At 47.6% G+C, this 22500-nt stretch overlaps 1 protein-coding gene across 1 annotated transcript in view; it reads right to left on the bottom strand.

Moving 5' to 3' along the window:
* nfat5b (nuclear factor of activated T cells 5b) overlaps positions 1 to 22500 on the bottom strand; it is a 57710-nt gene that overhangs the window by 14411 nt on the left and 20799 nt on the right. The window contains exons 2-3 of the mRNA XM_061221601.1: positions 15297 to 15422; positions 2169 to 2766 (exon numbers count right to left, since the gene is read on the bottom strand). Coding sequence (XP_061077585.1) covers positions 2169 to 2766; positions 15297 to 15422 — 724 coding nt within the window. The remainder of the gene's footprint in view (positions 1 to 2168; positions 2767 to 15296; positions 15423 to 22500) is intronic.

Below are 22500 nucleotides of genomic sequence, written 5' to 3'. Positions count from 1 at the left end.
CAATCACAATCACACTCTCATCGCTTTCCGTGCTGCTCAAAACACAAGCACAATCACACTCTCATCGCTTTCCGTGCTGCTCAAAACACAAGCACAATCACACTCACAATCACACTCTCATCGCTTTCCGTGCTGCTAAAAACACAAGCACAATCACAATCACAATCACACTCATCGCTTTCCGTGCTGCTCAAAACACAAGCACAATCACAATCACACTCATCGCTTTCCGTGCTGCTCAAAACACAAACACAATAATATTCACACTCATTCTCAGATGCTTTTTTATCAAAAGTGACTTACAGTTGACAATTAGACTAATAATGGGACAATCCCCCCCGGAGCAATGCTGGGTTAAGGGCCTTGCTCTTTTTCGTAGCTACACCAGGGCTTGAACCACCAACCTTCCGGGTCCCCCATGTACCTTAGCCGCTATGCTACAGGCTGCTGTACCAATCCTGAACAGCACTTACAGTGCATTACAGACAGGATTACACAGAAGCATTCTGTGGATGTTTTGTGCTATGTGCGTGGGCAGTCGGAAAAAGGGATCTGTTTGTTTATGTAGTCCAGGTGTGTCATCAAAAACTGCAGAACAGGACTTACATAACACTGCACAGAGAAAAACAAAGGAAGCTTTTCTAACGTAATGTCTGAAAGGGTTGGAGACAGAAAATATATGGCCTACACTCTTAAAACTGCAATGTTTTCTCTACCGTCAAACAATGAATAACTACAGGAAGTATCGTATTCTCATCTGTCACTTCCCCACAGGTGCTGTGTATAAATCGATTTATAACGGTGGATTTGGAGATGTATCACACTGAAACATTCATTTTGACGTGTTTTACATCATGCTAATGAGCATGTTATGTGCATGTAATACTGCAGCTGCAGAAACATTATGTGAAGTACACTTCTACGTGTTTTCAACCTTCTGCATTACAACAAAACAAATGTACCAAAATACTTTTTTGAACTTAGGTAACTACATTAATGTGATGTATTGCTTGCATGTGATTAACAATTTCACACATCTAAACTGCGTTTTGGGCAGTGAGCCCGGTGAACTAAATTTAAAGAAGGTAAAAGTGTCTGTCCACCCCTATCTGGCCTTATGGAAACGCTGTGACGGATTTAGCTCCAGGACTGTGTACCTCGTCTTCATTTGGCAGCAAAGACTCTTCACTGTTGCTACAGCCCAACTGGACACAGCCAAATGGCTTGACCATCTGCTAAGCCTGCATTCATTTAACGATGCAGAATCAGGATAAACCAGTGTTCTGCACCGACACCCTGTTCCCCCGGTCACCATAGTAACCTGGAAATCATGTTGGCGTAATTCATCTTTGGGAAATCAAAGTGAAACCAAATAATAACAGATTTCCGTAGCATCTAAACATGGAACAGCAAATTTACAACAACAAACAAAAAAATTAGCTGCTAAAGAACACAAATCACAAACCAATGAATAAATGATGTATGTGTGGACCTATGCATGACGTATAAATTGCTTAATATCTCGGCTGAATACATAGATGTGCATTTACACAATTTAATCGATTTAATTTCCAAATTGATGATTTTACAGCTCTCAATTCAATTTATTCACAATGCTCTTATCGTGACTACACTGGGGTCTGAACCACCAACCCTGCATGTCCCAGTCATGTACCTTCATTCAACCCTGCATGTCCCAGTCATGTACCTTCATTCAACATTACTCTCTTCCCAGTGAATTACAACAATGGAAAAGATCGAGATTGAGAATCATATTTTTTTTCCAATCCCTGCACTATAAAAGAAACGGGTACAAGCTGCAGGGGCATGTTCAATCTGAAAACGTATAGGCTGCGGTTTCTGTGTTCAACGATAGGTTCCCTCCCAACGGTGTGCAGCGTTTTGCAGCAGGCTTTGAGGTGTGCTCACCCCCGTTTGGTGGGTGTGTCAGGGGGGTGTAGCCCGAATCAGTAACAACGTAGGCCAGCGCTTTAAAGGCTGGAGAACGCCTTTCTCAGACGCCAGAGGCCCAAACCGCTCCAGTCCGGCTACGGTCTGCCGCAGGACGTTCAGCGCGGCACCGTTTCCGTTCACATAAACATTTCGCAACATTTCGTGGCGGCCGAACGTGGCCCTTTGGGAGCACAGGAGCGGAGCGCAGGACTCACCCGCCCTTGGTCCCGGCCTTGCTGTCGGGGCCCAGCTGGGAGAGGACGAAGTGGGGGCCCTTGGCGCTGTCGGCGTCGAACACGTCCATGCTGGCCTCCTCGGCGGAGGCGGGCTTGGGCCCGGGGCGCTGGCGCGGCGTGCGCTTGCGGGACTTGCGCGGCACCTCGGTGTTGTCGTTGTAGGAGCTGGAGCTCATGAGGCTGAAGTTGGAGGCCGAGTCGTCCATCCAGATGCTGCTCTGCTCAGAGTCGGGCGGCGGCTCGTCCTGGCACGACATGCGGCTGTCGTCCAGCAGGTCCTCGGGGGGCGGCGAGATGTTGAGGACCGTCCGGCGCTTGGAGGGCGTGGTCTGGTGCTGCTGGGGGGGGGCCGTGGCCCCGGAGCCTCCGGCCCTGACTCCCCCGGCGCCGGCGGCCTCGCCCGCCGCCAGCGGGCCCTCCTGGCCCGGCGCCTCGGGCCCCGCGCGGCCGCCGGGCCCCTCCCGGGCGGAGCCCTGCTCGGTCGCCGGGGCGGAGGGCGGCGTGGTGGGGCTGGAAGAGTCAGGGAAAGCAGAGCGAGGACCTCCCGTGGGCATAGCAGACGGAGTGGAGCTGGCATCTGCAGTGTGTACAATCGCACAGTGAGTCAGGGCTCCCCCACCACTGCCGGCTCGCAGTCCCAGTCAAGCAGCGAAATTTGCCCATGATTGATTTTGGGTTGTTGTTGTTGTTGTTGTTGTTTTTTTTGTTTGTTTTTTTTACTCCCAATTTTTAATCAATATTGTTGGTTTTGTTTTATGTAGCATCGTGTGTGGTGTGTGTGTGTGTGTGTTTTCCTAATTTCATATGTGGGTGTAGATTAACAAAAACAAAAAAAAAGAGATTTTGCAACTGAAATAAGTTGGCCTCAGTTGAAAAACGACGTGCCAAATGTTTCAGATCAGAGCATCATTTTTCTTTGCATTTTCTTTGAATTAAAAATATACACGAATGAAAAAATCATATATATTTGTATTTAATTAAAAATATATATGAATGAAAAATACTGATACAATAATTAACTGAGGCAGAACAAACATTTACATTTATTAATATGAAAATGTACAACAAAACAGTCTACCCTAGATGACTGTTCAGCGCTAATGAAAAATGATCGTGTCAGATGATGCAGCCAATTGGAGCGGAGCTGGTAATCTGGGTGGGACTGAGCGTAGCCACGGCAACAAGGTAAACAGGCCTCTGGCCTGTGAAGCAGAGAACTGCAGACAGAGTTACATGCACACCCTCTCTGCTTCAGAGGGAACGGCCTGGAATAAAAACGAAGGCTGGTCATTCATCAAATAATGTTTTTTTTTTTTTTTTTAGTTTAATTAAAAGACTAACAAAGCAAAACTACCTTCGTGAAAATGGAACTCAAACTCAAAAGCTGACCATCTTGCTCCCAGCCGAGTGGGCCACGTTTTGTCCAGAGCGGTGTTCTCCAACCCTGGTCCTGGAGAGCTACTGGGTCTGCTGGTTTTCACCGTTACTCCGCACTTTATTAATCAATTAGAGTTGATTACACAGTTAACTCACCTCACCTGACTACCTGGGTCTGAACAGGGTGCTCAGGTGCCTTTAAGGTAAAAACTAAAAAAGCCAGCAGGCCCAGTGGCTCTCCGGGGCCAGGGTTGGAGACCCCTGGCCGACAGCGCTCTGGGAGACCTGTGGGGGCAGCAGAGGGAGGACCGCACGCCTGTGGGAGCTGAACGACGGCTCGGACACCAGGCGCTCTCATGCGGTCTGCACGTTAACGGTGTCTAATGGCGGATGGGGAGGACTGGAGAGCGCGGGGCTCACAGCCGTGGTTAAGAGCGACGGAGAATGAAGCGCACACTCACTCACAGGGCCGAGGGCGCTTCATTACCGCCTCGTTCCGATGCATTCTGCATGCGCGCTGGGAACGGACTGTGTGCATCGAGGGCCTCCGCAAATTAACGACGTAACAAAGCGCTCACACCTTCCCCTGGCCTCTCTCAGGTGCTGCGATGCCCGGGCAGAGACGGGGACCCCTCGACAGCCCGTCCTGGCCCTCACACAGACACGCTAACCGGGACAAGCCACCTCCTGCAAGCAGCGGCAAGGCAAGTAACAGCCTGTGAGCAACGTTAGCCGAAGCGCTAACGAGCGTTTTACCTCTCGAAGTACTGTCCCCTAAAGAGGGACCCTGTGTGGATCCCAGGGTATATTTCTTGGACACTGGGTTACATTACACACAGTATGCTTGTACTCCATTACGGGAAGTCACTTCAATCTTTCCAAAATACTGGAAGTTTCCCCATTGAATATGGTTAATTGTTTTCTGGTCCCGATGAGCAGATTACGGTGGAAACAGACGCAGTTATGATGGAGCAATGGAAGCACTGATAAGCAGGCCTGTCTGTGCGTGATGTCACCAAGCCAAATTTCCACCATACTGAAGGACAAACCGCAAAACATCTCTCGTACAGCTTCACCCGACGTGACGTGGTGCCAGCGTTGTGCTGCCGGAATGAGTGTGTCTGACATTGTAATGGCTTTTTGTCTGATTAGAAACGCTCTCTCTCATACACAGCACAGGGTGCATTAACTATTAAACAAGGCATGACTAGACACAGTGCGGATTAACTTGCACATCACTACTGCACAAAAGCAGCCTGCCAACCCGACAGAGGGGAAATTAGGACTCTTTTGTTGTTGCATTTCCATTCCTGGAGCAAAAAACATGGCGAGAATTTAAGTAATCTTTGTGCCATTAAAAAAAGGCATTCTGTACACAGACCTTTAAAATAAAGCAAATTAACAAAACTTAAAAAGATAAAATCAACAAATGTTGAACATCACAGTACAATGGAATAATGCAGACTGGTTTTCATTAAAAAAAAAAAAAAAAAAAAAAATATATATATATATATATATATATATATATATATATATATATATATATTTAAAGCCTTAGCATTGATGTCTGATTAGACTGCATACGAGAGCAGAGAGCATATCGGCTATATTTTATGAACTAGTAAAACAAACAGCGTCTGTGAACCGCATAAACTCACTGTATGGCTAAAGTGGGCTTACCATCAACAGCTTATCAGTGAGACGCATGCATTGCCCGCTCATCTGGGTCATGATAACCTGCACGATAAGCTCTTTCTTCCACCATCGCCTGCGAACACACACTGGCTTCTCCAGATCCATTGTTATTCTTAAACACATTTCTCAACGTGCTCCTACGAAATGTTCTCTTTTTCCATTTTAATTGCTCTATGAATTAGAGCACGGCACAAGTTTTTAGTGACATAACCAACGACCCCCCACCCCCCACCACCTCCAATAAGGGACTTTCCAGAATAATCTGGAGAGCCACGCGGCGTATCACGGAGGCTCTGGGCCTTTGTGTGACATCAGCGCACAACCCCGATGCATGTTAGCAATGGCATGGCAGGACATGCTTTCCTGCGGGTCTCACTGTGGGCAGACTCCACAGATTAAAAGGTCACAATGACACCCTTTTAATGACAGTATAAAACAGCTCAGTAGTCAGGGCTAGAGCAAGAGTGAAATCTGCTTGGACAAAAATAAGGCTTTTAAAGACGGTGAGGTGTTTAAGATGCGGAAAGAACGCACGGGGAAGGTGTCAGAGGAAAAGCTGACAGGAGGGAGCTGAAAGGACTCAGCTCTGATGTACGGGAACGCGCTCACACTGGGCAGCACTTTGCTTTGCATCGAGCTCCATGACGCCATACCGTGGACACAGAGGGGCAGATCGCTGTACTGTACCTTTAAGGAGCCCACAAAACCAGGCACACACTGTTCTATCATTAGAATGTGAGTGAACAAAGTTAGAGACGGTTAAGACAGGAAGCAGCATTTGTTATGAGTAGGTACAACAGCACAGGCGTGGAGTACAAAACCAGTCTAGAGAACAGAGATTACAGGGTGGTGACGGGCCCCAGCGGACACAAAGAGCAGTGGGTTTGTCACACCTCACAAACACACACATAGGGGCGCAAAAATAGACGGTTTCTTAAAGGCACAGTGACCCCAGTGAGGCTGTAGAAGTGCCTTTACGTGGGGATTTGGGAAGTGAACTTTCCCCTCTGAGGACGCCGCTTCGGCACGAGAGGCAAACTGACGGGTGTCACTCAAACACACAGCTGTGTCCTGCTGTGCTGGGTGACGGGGCACCAACAAGAGTGCCATTCATTTGCCCTGGCAGCGCCTGTGTGCCATCCTACTCTCAGCACAGACCCGAGCCACACGGCCCCACAACGCCCAGCCGGTACCTCCAGAACCGGCCCCACAACACCCAGCCGGTACCTCCAGAACCGGCCCCACAACGCCCAGCCGGTACCTCCAGAACTGGCCCCACAACGCCAAGCCGGTACCACATATTAATTTCCCACGCTCACAAACCGGAAACCTAAACACAAAAAAACAAAAGAAGAAGCAAGTAAACTTAAAAGGCCAATCAAATCCAAACCCGCTATTTAAAGGGTAAAGCGTATGCTTTCCATGCAAAGAGAACTCATTTTAAAGCTCTCGTGTGAGGATCCCATCTGCCTGTTCATTTTCTTACGTTCTGGAGGATTCCGTCCGTAGCCACTGGCTCTCACGCGCTCAGACAGACTGAGGAGTGGTGAAAGGAGAGGCCAACTCTTTTCACACAGGAAACCACGTCCAACCAAGCTCTGTTCAACCCAGCCAAACATCCCAGGCTCGCCCGCTGTTACACTTCATATCCCACTCCATATCGCATGAAGCAAAATAGGTACAGACATTAAAATGTGTGTGCGTGTCATCAACTTACAATGAACAGCCAAGCAGTGTGTGTGCGCGTGTGTCCCTGTATCTGCGTGTGTCTGTGTGAGTGTGAGTGTGTGTGTGTGTGTGTGTGAGTGTGTGAGTGTGTGAGTGTGTGAGTGTGTGAGTGTGTGTGTGTGTGTGTGAGTGTGTGAGTGTGAGTGTGAGTGTGTGAGTGTGTGAGTGTGTGTGTGTGTGTGTGAGTGTGTGTGTGTGTGTGTGTGAGTGTGTGTGTGTGTGTGTGTGTGTGTGTGTGAGAGTGTGTGAGTGTGTGTGTGTGTGTGTGTGTGTGAGTGTGAGAGTGTGTGAGTGTGTGTGTGTGTGTGAGAGTGTGGTGTGTGTGTGTGTGTGTGTGTGTGTGAGAGTGTGTGTGTGAGTGTGTGTGTGTGTGAGTGTGTGTGTGTGTGAGTGTGTGTGTGTGTGTGTGAGAGTGTGTGTGTGAGTGTGTGTGTGTGTGAGTGTGTGTGTGTGTGTGTGTGTGTGAGAGTGTGTGTGTGAGTGTGTGTGTGTGAGTGTGTGTGTGTGTGAGTGTGTGTGTGTGTGTGTGAGAGTGTGTGTGTGAGTGTGTGAGTGTGTGTGTGTGTGAGTGTGTGTGTGTGTGAGTGTGTGTGTGTGTGTGTGAGAGTGTGTGTGTGAGTGTGTGTGTGTGTGAGTGTGTGTGTGTGTGTGTGTGTGTGTGAGTGTGTGTGTGTGTGTGTGAGTGTGTGTGTGTGTGAGTGTGTGTGTGTGTGTGTGTGTGTGTGAGTGTGTGAGTGTGTGTGTGAGTGTGAGTGTGAGTGTGTGTGTGTGTGTGTGTGTGTGTGTGTGTGAGTGTGTGTGTGTGTGTGTGTGTGTGTGTGAGTGTGTGTGTGTGTGTCTGTGTGTGTGTGTGTGTGTGTGTGTGTGTGTGTGTGTCTGTGTGTGTGTGTGTGTGTGTGTGTGTGTGTCTGTGTGTGTGTGTGTCTGTGAGTGTGTGTGCGCTCATTCATGTGTGTAAAGTATGATAACTGGTCATCCAGCTGACTCCACATCAGGCCAATGGACTGGTCTGCAACAGCGGCTGCACTTATGGAACTGATGATCGCTGTGACCAAAGCTTGCATCCATAATGCATTGGGCTTTACACACCATAATAAACCTGCACTGAACACAACCAGTGACTGACAGCCGGCTACTGCTGTTGGCTTAGAGAAATGCACTGGGGAATTCTGGGAGAGGACACCTGTGCCAGCTAGCCTGCTTCAGCTCTGACAGTGGGGGGAAAAGCCTGGCTGAACACGTTTGGTTCTGCAAAACATGCTTATTCTAATCCAATTCAACGTCTGAGGCTAGTGATTCTATACGAATGACCCTACTACTGTCACTGCTGTGCTCAGAGCAAGCGGAGGGAGGGAGAATAGGAGGAAGAGTGTCAAGACGATGGACAGAGAGAAGAACATACGTTCAGGTTGTGAGGCATTGCAGACCGTTTGAGCACTGAACAGTAAAAACAGTCTGCCAAGTAGTGTCAAAATCACACTTTATCTGGGGCTGGAGTAACTGGAACAGGAAGCCCACTGTGACAGCCCACATTCACACACTGACACCATTTCTGATCCTTCCAGCGCCCCTCAAGCGCTCAGAGACTCGTATCATCATCCGTCAATCATAGAACACCTGGATTTATTAAGGGAATGCACCCGATTGATCATCAGCTGCCAATTTAAGCCTGACGCAACCATCTGCCTAATTACGCCAAACCCAGGATGTATATATATAAACAAACGGACAGCTTGTTAAATGTTTACAATTTATTACAGGACTATGACATTTCATTCAAAATGAATTTAAATGAATCACAGATTGTCCATAGTCAGGTATGGATGTTCCTGCTGGTGGTGAAGCTTTCGGCACAACTTAAAACACAAAGTGATAAGAAGCTCAAGCACTCCTGACCTTGTAGGACGTGGAGGCTGGATTAATGACGTCAGCGGTCTCCAGCTGGACAGAGGTTTGGTGGTTTCGGTGAAGAGTCACTAGCGCAGACCAAACATAAGCCCAGTGTCTGAGACAAAGGGACCTTCAGGCCACTCCCAGGGCCGAACAAACCAGCATTCAGACGTTTACGGCCGGCGTTCGAGCAGGCACAAGAGTTGCCCAGAACACATTAGTGCTTGAAAGGCGTGGCAAGGGAGAAAACGCAGTTCAGGACCGGCCAAAACACCAAAGCCACAAACAGCCTCTTCCCAGAAGATCCGAGCAAACAGAAAGCATAACGGGCTCACAGTGGCATTTCACTCTGGGCTGCTGGTATTCTGCTTTCTTTGCGAGCGATCGCTGCACCCAGCGGGACCGTCGCACGTGCCCAAGCAGGTGGAAGCAACAAGGTAACGAGGTCACATGAGGCCTGTGTGAAGGTGGCCTGAACAAGCCAACTGCCACTCAGCGATCCAAGGCCTTCAGGAGCGAGGCCTAAGTGACTAGACCAGGCAACAGGAACAAGCAAAAATAAATAAATAAATAAAAGATTTGTTATTTAGCTGATGCGTTTATCCCAAGTGGCTTACATTTGATTAGACTAAGCGGGGGACAACAGGGTGGGGTTAAGGGCCTTGCTCATGGGCCCAACAGCTGCATGGATCTTTTCATGGCTACACCGACCAGCCTTTCCAGGCCCCAGACAGAAAGCCCTGAGCGTGAACAAGGCCCACCAGCAGATCATGTGGATATACAGACAAACTGTGGGGCGGCCTCAGCCCTGTCCGCTGTACAGTTCCTGTGACTGAGAAAGAACACAACCGCTGGGGATTTTACACACCGTTTATGGAAAATGTCCGCTAAATTAGCTCAATGCTTCAAGTGCTGCAACATGGGATGCTTCTACGTGTAGTGGTCACATTACCCGTCTTCTAGACGGATGAATGCTATTGATCACTTAAACAGATGAGAACAGAATCCACTTCATTGCTGAAGAAGAACAAGGTAACAGCAATGTAATGAGACGGGTTTGTGAGTTAATGGCCTGTGAGCAGAGTAGAGCCCGGTCTGGTTTTTAGCCAGTTTGTCACCTAACATGAAGATGAACGGATATGGTCATCCTCTCTTGTTTAAGAACGTTAGTTGGGCTGTTTTTTTTTTTTTTTTTTTTGCAATGATGTCATTTCTCAGACCAAGCGGTTTAGTGAATCCATCCCCCCCCCTCCTCCAGACAGGCCGAACTGCAGCTTCTGACTGTGTTACATATCACCCCTTCATGCATCATTCAATCATTTCCGCATTTTAAAAAACTATTTCTAAATAAATGTAATTTTTTTAAAATACAAAAAGACATTTATTATTACAGGAAGTTAAGCAGTCTGGGAGAGATTCGATGGGTTAAGTGTCCATTGGACGATATTTCTCCATTACTGACAAGACATTACAGACACTGTCAGACTGGGCCTATCAAGAGGCACATTTCTGAGGGTCAGAGCTAGAAATGTAAGCAAACGGCATTAATAGCAAAGCAGCGGGCATCCTAGCAACAAAAAACAATTCACTTTCCCTTCCTGCATGTTTGGTTGAGTCCTAAGTCATAACCCGAGAGCAATCCCGTTAAAACGGGCAAGCACAACCAAAATAGGCACAGCGGCTTTCCGTCAAGGCAAGGCATTATGAATAATTGTTGTCGTGTTGTCGTTTTTGAACCTCTCGCGTCAGGGTCGATGCATTGTCCGGCTTATATAATGATGAAAGAGAGTTCCTTGAGAACGTAAACAAACGGAGAAAGGCCTGTTCACTGCCCACTGCTGCAGGAAACCCTCGCTGGAAAAGAAAAGGTCTGACAGCAGGGCCTGATGGAGGGAGGGCCGCGGAGGGGAGGGGCGGGGGGCCGCAGAGGGGGCGGGGGGGACTGCGTAGCCCTGACTTGTACAGGCCCCACAGGGTGCCAAGGCAGGCCCACCGTCACCAGGGGCAACAGGAGCCAATTCCATGACAACGGAGCGGTTCTCCTTCACCAAACGGGGGCCTGGTGAGCAGACAGCGCTCAGACACACGCACACACCACGCGCACACGCACACGCACACGCGCACACACACACACACACACACACACACCACACACACGCGCACTCACGCACGCACTCATACGCGGACGCGCACACGCACGCACACACAAACGCTTCCATCGGACTGCGTGATTAACACGTCCTCCAACTCAATGAAAAAGGGCCATGGCCACGGACAAAGAAGAATAACGTTTCAATGAATCCAAAAAAAATAAAAAATAAACACATACAGAAGCTACTCATATAGAATCTACTCTATACACATAAACCTGTATAAGAGTGTAAGTGTTTTTAAGAGGGTAAAGATGAAGAAGGAGCCAACAGCTAGAGCGGTGAGAGCAAAGTCAAAGCAGGGGAAAGGTTTGGTGGGCAGATGTGAGAAAACACACTCGTCTACACTCTACTGGACATGGGCGATGGGGTTGTGGCAACAGGCAAGGGCAAAATAACAGCCTTGAGTGATGAGCAGAGAGGAATTGTGGGTACAGAGAGGGGGATTATACAGAAGAGAGCTTACGGACGCAGACACACACACACACCCCGGGTGATGTGTTAAGTTCAGTCTTGAGCAGCAGCAGTGCAGGCAGAAAGGGCATTAGCTGGGAGCTAGCCGCTAATAGCTAGCCACTAACAGCAGCCACAGCAGTGCAGTACAGGGAGCTAGCGGCTAACAGCTAGCCGCAAACAGCGGCCACAGCAGTGCAGGCAAGATAGTGCAGCGAGCTAGCCGCTATCAGCTAGCCGCTAACAGCAGCCACAGCAGTGCAGATAGGGCTGTACAGGGTGCTACGTGCTAACAGAGGGCTAGCACAAGACTGAGGGGGGCGAGTGTGAGTGTCAGTGAGGGAGGGAGGGTGGGTGAGGGCAGGGCCTCACGTTCGTGGGGTGAAATGCAGAGGCAAGCGTGGAGGTCTGGAGAAAGACCTGCCCCTCCCCCACGCCTCGCTCCCCAAACCTGTCTAACACCTACAGCAGGGAACACAAAAGGGAGTCATTGTCTGCGCTCAGCCGAGAGCCAACCGGGCTCTCCCCAGCCCCGACGCTGGTGCTCCCGTAAGAAGGCAGACAAAACGCTGGACTCCAGGCCCTGCAGAGCGTCCCCCAGCACCTGTGCCTGTCTACGAGTCCACGACTCCAGGCTTTAAACGCAACTAAATAAGATGCCTTTATTATTATTATTATTATTATTATTATTATTATTGTCACATATGTTTGTTGATACAATGATTTTTGGAACCCTAAAATGGGGGACCACGTATTAAAAAAACGTTGTAGTTCCTGCATGATTCACGCAATACGTAATCCAATGGGCTGCAGTCGAGCCAAAACAACAAGAAATTGCAGCACTGTCCAAATACTTACTTGCACTGCGTGTATAATCTTACTGTGCAATTTCAGTGTCCGAGTATTAATAGAGATCATCTCAAATTAACTTCAAGTTAAGAGGTTGAGAACGCAAATACGCTGCAACAGATGAAAGTTAACATGTTAATAAAAAATTAGCTCCAATAAAGGTGACTCAACCGTTTGAAAATTGTTTTTGTGAGCAGTACCGAAATGGTTTTGTATCCAGCTTTTCTCTCAGTTCTGTGAGACTGTAAAAAATAAAAAAAGTAGATATTTATACACAGACGTGGCAAATTTTGTTTAAGTTTGTGCCAACTGCAATTGTGAAATTCATGGGAAATGACTCCAATGAGACTTATTTCCCAGTAGAGCTTGTAGATCTAGTTTCATTGTCATTGGTTCGAGCCACATCTGTAAGCACTTTGGCATCAATTTAACAGGCCAGTCTTAGGCCTCGTGTCCCAGAGACACGGATGTGTTCTTACACAGAAAAACATCACAGGGTGTGAACGAAATTAGTGCTTCCTTAAGACTCCACCTGCAAGGCACAGTTCAACCAGAGACAGACACGGGTCAATGTGACAACTGTGCTGCTGAATATCATGGCATAGATGCAGACATTCTGAAATGAATGTGAAAATGAAAATATTTTTTCATACAATGCCCCTCGGACAAGATGGGAACACCTGCGTTTATCTTTCAAAGTGACAAATGCATTTTTTAAACATACTACCGTATGTACAGTAGAACCTCAGACATACAAACGTCGGGAGTCTCAGACTTTAAGGTCAACCAGAAATGGTATGAAATGCAATTGCACATTAAAAAATTATTATTATTATTTTTATTTTTTTTCCCAAAAAAGTAGAGACAAAAAGTATTAAACCGAAATTAGTCACACTTGTCAGAATGATAAAGTAACTAGTGATGCGATCAAAATCCAACCCCTTTTCCCTGATGGAACCCACAACACTGCAGCTCAATAATCCGGATTGGGGAGTGGTTTTCCCTGATGGAACCCACAACACTGCAGCTCAATAATCCGGATTGGGGAGTGGTTTTCCCTGATGGAACCCACAACACTGCAGCTCAATAATCCGGATTGGGGAGTGGTTTTCCCTGTTCTCACGTTGGGCCCATATAGGGGAGAATTATTTACATTATTGGCATTTGGCGGACGCTCTTATCCAGAGCAGTACAGTTGATTAGACTAAGCAGGAGACAATCCTCCCCTGGAGCAATGCGGGGTTAAGGGCCTCGCTCAAGGGCCCAGCGGCTGTGCGGATCTTATTGTGGCTACACCGGGGATCGAACCAACGACCTTGTGTGTCCCAGTCATTTACCTTAACCACTACGCTACAGGCCGCCCCGTCAAGTCTGTTCACACAAATCTTTACGGATAGATTAGGCAAGGCAAGACTATGTGCAGTGTATGGGTGCCACAGAAGGAGTCAACTTTTCCCACAAAATAAAACTCAGTTTTCTTGAAGATATCAACTGGTCTGCATGTAGCCCAGTTCACTCTAACTCTTAAAACGTTATGAGCAGGGAACTGCAGTCTGCTCTCAGCTTTTTCTGAGTGCTGACGGGCATGTGACCACATAACCACACAGCTCCCTCTGATGCAGAACCTGTGGCAGGGGTGTTGCGTACATACATGTTTCTGAGCCAGGCAGCTTACATGCGGTGGCAGCTGCAGACTATTTCACAGACATGAAGCAACAACTCAAAGCTACATTGTAATAACACACAGGACTCTTGAGTTTTTTTTACTTTTTACTCCGTACCATTTCAGCTGCAATTTTACCTCGCAAAGTTCAACCTTGCGTTATATTTCGCTATGGATAGCTGCCTGGATGGTGTGCTTCAAATGAATTCATTTTGGGAAAATGAATGCATTTACGCACTGTTTGGAATGACTGCATGATGTTAAAATCAAGTTAGGTGTACGTCTAAGTTTGACCACCGTTATCCATTTTAGAACCTCCCATTAGTTGGTTTTAGCATTAGTGACGGTCAGCAAGATAACATTTGTGGAATTGGGACAGTTCTTGCTCGCCTGCCATGCTATCAGTTCGCACGCCTTGCCCAGGAATGTTGCCGCTTTTGTTTACAGAACGGAAGATTCCCGTAAACCTTGCTTTGGTTAGTGATCCATTTAAGTTCAGGTTTATTGCTAGAAAAGGAGTAGTCTATATTTTTAGGCACAAGTATGTAAGAAATTATTTAAAATCATTGGTAATCATTGATTGTTTTGTTTTGCATTACATACCACATTCCAATTTGAGACCATTTCAGAGTTTCGAACAACATACATTAAAATGCAGTCATAACTCTGAGGTTCTACTACATTGTACATGATGGCATGTTCCGGAAATGCTTTTTTTAAGAATGATTAACAGAGAACCCCAAACAGACAGACTATAACTGTGTGTTGACATGGTCAGTAATGACAATTCTGTGTTGACGTGATCAGTAATGATAATAATTCTGTCGAATTTACTGGATGAATAAAATTAGCAAGGAAAGCAAAAAATTACAAAAAAGGAAAAAAAAAACATATCCGGCAAAAAACTGCTTGTCCGAAGTGAGAGCCAAGTGATTGTTTTCTCTGGACTGCATAGCACAGTCAGATGTACAGTACTGTGCCTGTATGGCAAGAATGCCCTGGGGAAATGCTATTTGCTTAATATGCGTTTGTGATTTTGGCTGTTCTAGCAGCTTCTGTTGAACTCGGGCACAGGAGAGCGCTCATCCCAGCCCTGTGCTGGCCGGTCATGCAGGTCGTCTGAAGAAGGGCCGCCTCCGGGAAACGGGATGGAACCATTGGCAGCACTGCTCACCGAAAACCCGACGCAGGTAGGGGGGGACAGGGGAGGGGCCGGTGGGGACAGGGGAGGGGCGGGCGGGACAGGGGAGGGGCCGGTGGGGACAGGGGAGGGGCCGGTGGGGACAGGCGGGGGGCTCTTACCTGAGGCTACGGCTGCCAGGGGCGGGGGGCCCGCCTCCCCTCCACTCTTCTGACTCATGGCCGCTTGGGTGCTCTCACTCGACGACGGCAGCTGCAGCTCTTTGGGAAGAAGGTCATAGACCGACTCTACAGAGAGAGAGAGAGAGAGAGAGAGTGTGTGTGAGTGTGTGTGTGAGTGAGTGTGTGTGTGTGTGAGTGTGAGTGTGAGCGTGTGTGTGTGTGTGTGTGTGAGAGAGTGTGTGAGTGTGTGTGAGTGTGAGCGTGTGTGTGTGTGTGTGTGTGTGTGTGTGTGTGTGTGAGAGAGTGTGAGTGTGTGTGTGTGTGTGTGTGTGTTTAACAGCCTGCAGGTAAGAGTGTGTGTGCTAAAGAAGTAAATATGAATGCAAATGCTCAGTCTTCTAGTAGCAGGAGGGTCACACAGAGACAGGAGCCTATGGACTAACGTGAAATGGCAGCAACAGCAAAACAAAACCAGAAAAATCCCAAAACAAAATGACAACATCCATCCATCCATCCATTATGTAGGGGGTCTCAGCCTATCCCAGCATGCATTGGGGCAAGAGGCAGGAATACACTTTGGGCCAGCCCCCAATCCATGGTAGCACATGACAACACACAACCTAAAATTCTCACACAAATTACCCTTTTTTGTTTTTATTTATTTTTTTCCCACCCTTTATTGAACCACTCTGGGTTCCCAGTAACCTCCTCGTAAAAACATATGGCCCACATTAAGCTCTGGCGCTGGTCCGGACCATCGTGGATCTGTCCGAGCACAGCTCTAAATTTAACCCACAGCTCCTGGCCAATCGCCAGAGATCAGCATTGTCCCCGCTGGCCACCAGTCTGGAAAATACTCTGAGAGTTCAGAAATGTCTTACAACAAGAGCCAGGAATAAATAGGACCTGCATGAGCAATGTTAACACCCCTACCCCCCCCCACCCCCATGGTGCCCCCACCAGCATGGCAGAGGGGTTTATAAGGAAACTGGAACAAGAGCACAATGCCCTCCAGCTATGTTTGGTATGTGAACAAGCACAGATCCATGCTATCTTCAGCTGACAATTACAACAATGCTGATGACTGAACTCACCACAAGCCAGCTTTCCTTTCCAAAAGCACCCACTCACATCAGACCTAAAGCAGCTCACATCACACCTAAAGCATCTCACATCAGACCTAAAGCATCTCACATCAGACCTAAAGCATCTCACATCCGACCAAAAGCATCTCACATCAGACCTAAAGCATCCCACATCAGACCTAAAGCATCTCAAATGCTCATCTGGATGCAGGCAGCTGGGCTTTTACATAGCAGTGGAGCATTGTGGTCAGAATAAAAACCGTGCACTGATTCATGAACCAATTCATCACACAAATATTTCCACAAGAAGGCTACATTTAATTCAATGCATAGGTGGCAAAAATTAAATGGGCTTATGCCCATTATTGTATTGTATTGTATTGTATTGTCTGCAGCCTAGTGGCTAAGGTACATGACTGAGAACCCAGAAGGTTGGTGGTTCAACCCCGGTATAGCCTCGATAAAAATCGACACAGTTGTTAAAGGCCTTGAGCAAAGCCCTAAACCCCGCATTGCTCTGAGGGAGGGGGCTGTCCCTTGCTTAGTCTAATCAACGGTAAGTTGCTTTGGATATAAGCATCAGCAAAATAACATTCTGCAGTAACGTCCCTCACCTGCTCTCATCTCACAATTAGGCCTGATGGAGAAGACACAGCTACAGTATTTACAGTTTTTGTCGTCGACGGAGCCGTATGGCACCGAGCAGGCCTGGATCAGTCCCGGACTGCGTCACTGCGCACGGTGGCGGTCACACAGACGGAAATGCGACGGCACACGTCAGCTAGCACACTGCGAACTGCGGTCGACATCTCACCCGCTGGCTGAAAGATTACATGTCCGTCTCGCAGCGTCTCATTAGTTCTCCCTCATCAAACATTCATTCCTGTCCTCCGTAGCGATGTAGATGTAAGCGAGCTACAGTTACATCAAGTTCGAGGTTTACGTATTACAATAGCTGTAGGCTCCAACTGTACCACTCCAACATAACATAACATAACTGTACCACTCCAACATAACATCACATAATATAACATTACATTATGATGAGAACAGGCCATTCAGCCCAGCAATGCTCACCTTTACCAAACACTAAAGTGTACCTACTGCTTAGTTTGCCCAAAAGCTAAATTGTATCTAACACTGTATCAAGCCTGGTCTTGAAAACCCCCAGTGTTTTTGCCTCCACTACATGACTTGGCAAGCTATTCCACACAGTGACCACCAAATATTTAATATCTTCCAAATATTTAATCATTTCTCCTTTGCCAATTTCCATTTATGCCATTTATGGCCCCCTCGTTCTGCTAACTGAACTGACCCTGAAGAATCGTCTGTATTTCCCACGGTTGGCATGCTAGCTGACGGACGCATCCTTTGGTGACTCATCAGTTTCCTGAAAACTCGAGAGGCTCAGTGGCATTACCCAGCATACATTAACCCGGCTGTGAACTTCCTGAGCCTGGCAGGACCAGACATCAGGTTAACGGAGCCTGGCTCTGACAGAATAAACAAGGTACAAAACGCTCCCATAGAGCAAACCAGAGGCATAATCTAGAGTAGAAAACACACAGGACAATATCACAATACTTTCAGAACCATCCAAATATTACGCTACGCACTTGCCACAGCCATTTCACTGATTCTCTGCCAGCTGCCAGCTTTAATTACCTGCAGTTGATCCCGGGGTAGGGTGATACGGAGCCTGCTTACTGTCAGGACTGGCTGCCCAACGGAGCTGAACTCGACTCGCTGTTTACTACAGCATCACAGCACGGCACTCAGAACATTACATTACATTACATTACATTATTGGCATTTGGCAGACGCTCTTATCCAGAGCAACGTACAGTTGATTAGACTCTACAGGGTACAATTCCCCCCTGGAGTAATGCCGGGTTAAGGGTCTGTGCTCAAGGGCCCAGCAGCTGTGTGGATCTTATTGTGGCCACACCAAGGCTGGATCCATCAAACTCCCGGGTGCCAGTCATGGAGCCACTAGGCTACAGTCTCGTCCAAACGGGCCTTCGCTTCCACCAGATTCATCCATGTTCTGGACGGGCCCATTTGGGTTTAGCTGCATACAATGTATTAATGGCTCTCCCTTTGCAGCTAGTGTGCAGGAGTCCCTGCGAAGACTTTGGGCACATGTGAGAACATGTGCTCCCAGTGTAGGCCTGTTCAGCAAACAGCCTGCTAACCACACACACACACACACACACACACGTGCACAGAAGGTATGTACTAGGCACATAATGGCAGTGTTTAAACAGACGCAGGCTTCTTCTGTGTTTCCACAGTCATCAGGCTTTTAGAGAGTAAAAATTCCTGTACTGCATCGTTGCCCCTCTAAAACACACAGCAGGGCACATGGCTGCCTCTCGTATAGCAGTGAAGAGCAGCTATCACCAACACTAACATGACCAACCGCAGCATAAACACAACGAAGAGCAGGTATCACCAACACTAACATCACCAACCGCAGCATAAACACAACGAAGAGCAGGTATCGCCAACATCACCAGCCGCAGCATAAACACAACGAAGAGCAGGTATCACCAACACCAACATCACCAGCATAAACACAACGAAGAGCAGGTATCACCAACATCACCAACCGCAGCATAAACACAACAAAGAGCAGGTATCACCAACATCACCAACCCCAGCATAAACACAACGAAGAGCAGGTACCGCCAACACCAACATCACCAACCCCAGCATAAACACAACAAAGAGCAGGTATCACCAACACCAACATCACCAACCCCAGCATAAACACAACAAAGAGCAGGTATCACCAACATCACCAACCCCAGCATAAACACAACAAAGAGCAGGTATCGCCAACACCAACATCACCAACCCCAGCATAAACACAACAAAGAGCAGGTATCACCAACATCACCAACCCCAGCATAAACACAACAAAGAGCAGGTATCACCAACATCACCAACATCACCAACCCCGGCATAAACACAAAACACCTTTTCACCCGCCCTCTCAAGTCTACAAAATATAACTAATTTAAAGAACCTAAAAATATACCTGAACCTAAACGTGAGCGTAACCCAGTCACAGTGTGAGGCCGCTCTTCCTCCTCCAGTAATTCATGCACCAGCAGCACAAGCTCCAACTAGCCCTCACTGCTCACAAAGGGTGCGGCCCTTTTACTGCAAACCCTCATGACATCTACACTATGCAAATGTTCCAACCGTGGGGCTCGCAGTTAAAGGAAGTGATGACAGTCAGAACAGAACTAAAGATCACGGCTGCCACTCAACTCCTGACAGGGCCGGCCTGTAGCGTAGTGTCTAAAAGGTACATCACTGGGAGCCGGTGCAGCCACAGTAGGATCCGCACAGCCGTTGGGCCCTTGAGGAAGGCCTTTGACCCTGCATTGCTCCAGGGAGGTTTGTTCTCTGCTGAGTCTAATGAACTCATTTGCTTTGGATAAATGTCAGCTACATAGCAAATATTATTATTATTATTATTAACTAAACCATTCATGGAGAATTTATAGAGGCAACCATTACATTACGTTAAGTTTCGTTACGTTACGTTACGTTACAGGAACTTGGCAGATGCTCTCATGCAGAGCGACATACAAGCAAGTCCATAACCATAGCCAAAGCTCACTGGAAACCCTAGAGGGACGTACCGTTCCAAGTGCCAGAAATAACCAGAAAAATAAAAACCTGAGCCCTTGTATATTAATCTGATAACAAACTGACCCAAGAGGCACAAATAAAACAGTTCAGGCACTACGCATAGTAAATGAATTATACACAAGTGTGATAATTACTCCAGACAGAATACATGGCCATTAGACAGGGAGGGGGGCGGGAGGGGACCAGACCGTTACTCTGCTTGTTAATAAGAGGCGAACGGGCACGGCTACGGTGACCTCTCCTCCGGGGTTAAAGCCGTCGTGTACAGCTCAGCAGAGATGTTTACCGCCGCGTACAGGCTCCAGGCCCCCCCGTAGTAACGAGGCAGAGCGACCTGCCCGAATGCTTTCTCCATGAGCACACACTGAACAAGACCTCAGCGGGACATCCGGGCTTTTAGGACCGCCATCGTCAGAGGCCCATTTCCCAGGAAAGCAGAAAGGCAAATATCCCGGTGCAGTCATACGGGGGAAATGGGAGTTGTAAACAGGATGCGTAACAGGCATTGATATTGCCTCTCGAGGGAAGATCCGTCAAATTAACTTTTTCTTTTCAAATCTGTCAGAAAGGAACCCCACTGACCTCTGACCTCTGAACTGAAGAAAAATAAATTCTTGGGAAACTTTATGGACAAGTAGAGTTGTAGAGTTTAATTATATTCTATGCCTAACTGGAAAATAATAAAAAAACGTAAAATGTTAAGCTAACTGCCAGGAATATATTTTTGGTGGATAATAAAAAAATCTAAGTTAATGTTTCCCCAAACAGTGGCAGTTTTAGTGTTGATAAGATGCCTTCTCTGTGAAAGATCGGCCCTGACCTCACAGATTGCCCACTGGCCGCTTCCTCAAGCCATTTCACCATCACCGGAGAGCGATATGAAGGAGGCCCGTTTCTGCGCCATGAGAAAGGACCTGACCTTGGCCCTCCTTAAATCATTCCTGATCACCCAGGCAGTTAACCCCGATTTGTTTATGAAACATTGGAAAAGCTTTGAACCTTCCTATGAGCACTGCTAAGTCCACTCCACTGCAATAAAATGGGGAAGAAACATGGCACAAATGAGACAATGAAGATGAAGGCCATCGTTCAAGCACCTGGACAAGATGGCCGACGGTCAGAGAAGTGACCAAGAGGCCGCAACACTGAGTCAGAGATCACGGACAGCGATGGGAGAAGGTCGCCAGCCTCTTCAACACTTCACACATCGGGCCTCTTCAGGAGGGCGGCTGGGCAAACGCCTCATCAGAGGATGGACCTGCGGTCTGAGGAGACTAACGTTGAGCTCTCTGGCCGTGAAGCGAAGCACTATGTTTTACACAAACCAAATAAACACACAGAGGATTCCTAGGCAGAAGGTCACTAAGTAAGAACTAAGCCCAGTTGTAATGCAATGGCTACTCAGTTACAACTTATGCACTACCAAAATACAGTAAAACATGTTAGAACGTGACCCTATGTATAAACTAAATATTAACGCAAGCCACAATTGACCATGAGTAACGGCATAATTAATAACATTTCAATGGCTGCACAATTTTACTATATTGCTTTAAACTGCATCAACTCGGCTGAAAATATTACTGAACACCTAAGTTTGGTAGAAAATGTCACAAGGTTCTTAATTCATAGCATATGAGGAAATTGAGATTTTTACGGTGTCCAGGACACAACATTGGTTGCTACAGTTACGGGTTATGTCCGTTCCATATCATTGGAGTTCACTGATTGGATAAATCAACATTGGTGTAATTTTGTGAGACATTACGACAAGCTTACACACAAAGTTCTGTGTTTGGTGGAATCGAATTTAGCAGCTGCCTTGCTGTTAACTAACTAGTAGCTACTGAGCCTGTAATTACATTACATTACATTAATGGCATTTGGTTAGACTAAGCAGGAGACAATCCTCCCCTGGAGCAATGCAGGGTTAAGGGCCCAATGGCTGGGCGGATCTTATTGTGGCTACACCGGGATTAGAACCAGTCATGTACCTTCACCACTACGCTACAGGCCGCCCTGTAATGTGAGCTTTTCATCCCAATTTAAGCGAGTGGATATTATCGTGGCTACTCCAGCGTTTGAAACGCCAACCTTCCGGGTCCCAGTTACGTACCTTCGCCAGTAGGCCACAGGCCACCCCAAACATTTAATGCAGGCTGCGTGGAACCCCATACAACACAACAGCCCACACGAGGCTTGGCCCCTTTCTTTACACTGCACACAGAAACTAACCTGGACAGAAAGCCCAGTCTACCAGGGGGAATATTTACCCAAAGGCGCTCAGAGTAACATATCAACGCCGCTCTTCCACCTGCGCTGACGCACCCCTCTGGCCATGTGCGTCACCCGAGCCCTGTGTCCGCAGCCCTTCAGCGCACCATGAATCTTTAATGGCGTTAAACTCAACCCCGGCCTGCGAGGATCCCCGCCTCACACGCACGGGAGGA

Source organism: Conger conger, chromosome 15, assembly GCF_963514075.1.
Source record: "Conger conger chromosome 15, fConCon1.1, whole genome shotgun sequence".
In the NCBI taxonomy this organism is placed as follows: Eukaryota; Metazoa; Chordata; class Actinopteri; order Anguilliformes; family Congridae; genus Conger; species Conger conger.
Note: the sequence above shows the minus strand (reverse complement) of the source record. Positions and strands in the feature narration are given on the sequence as shown.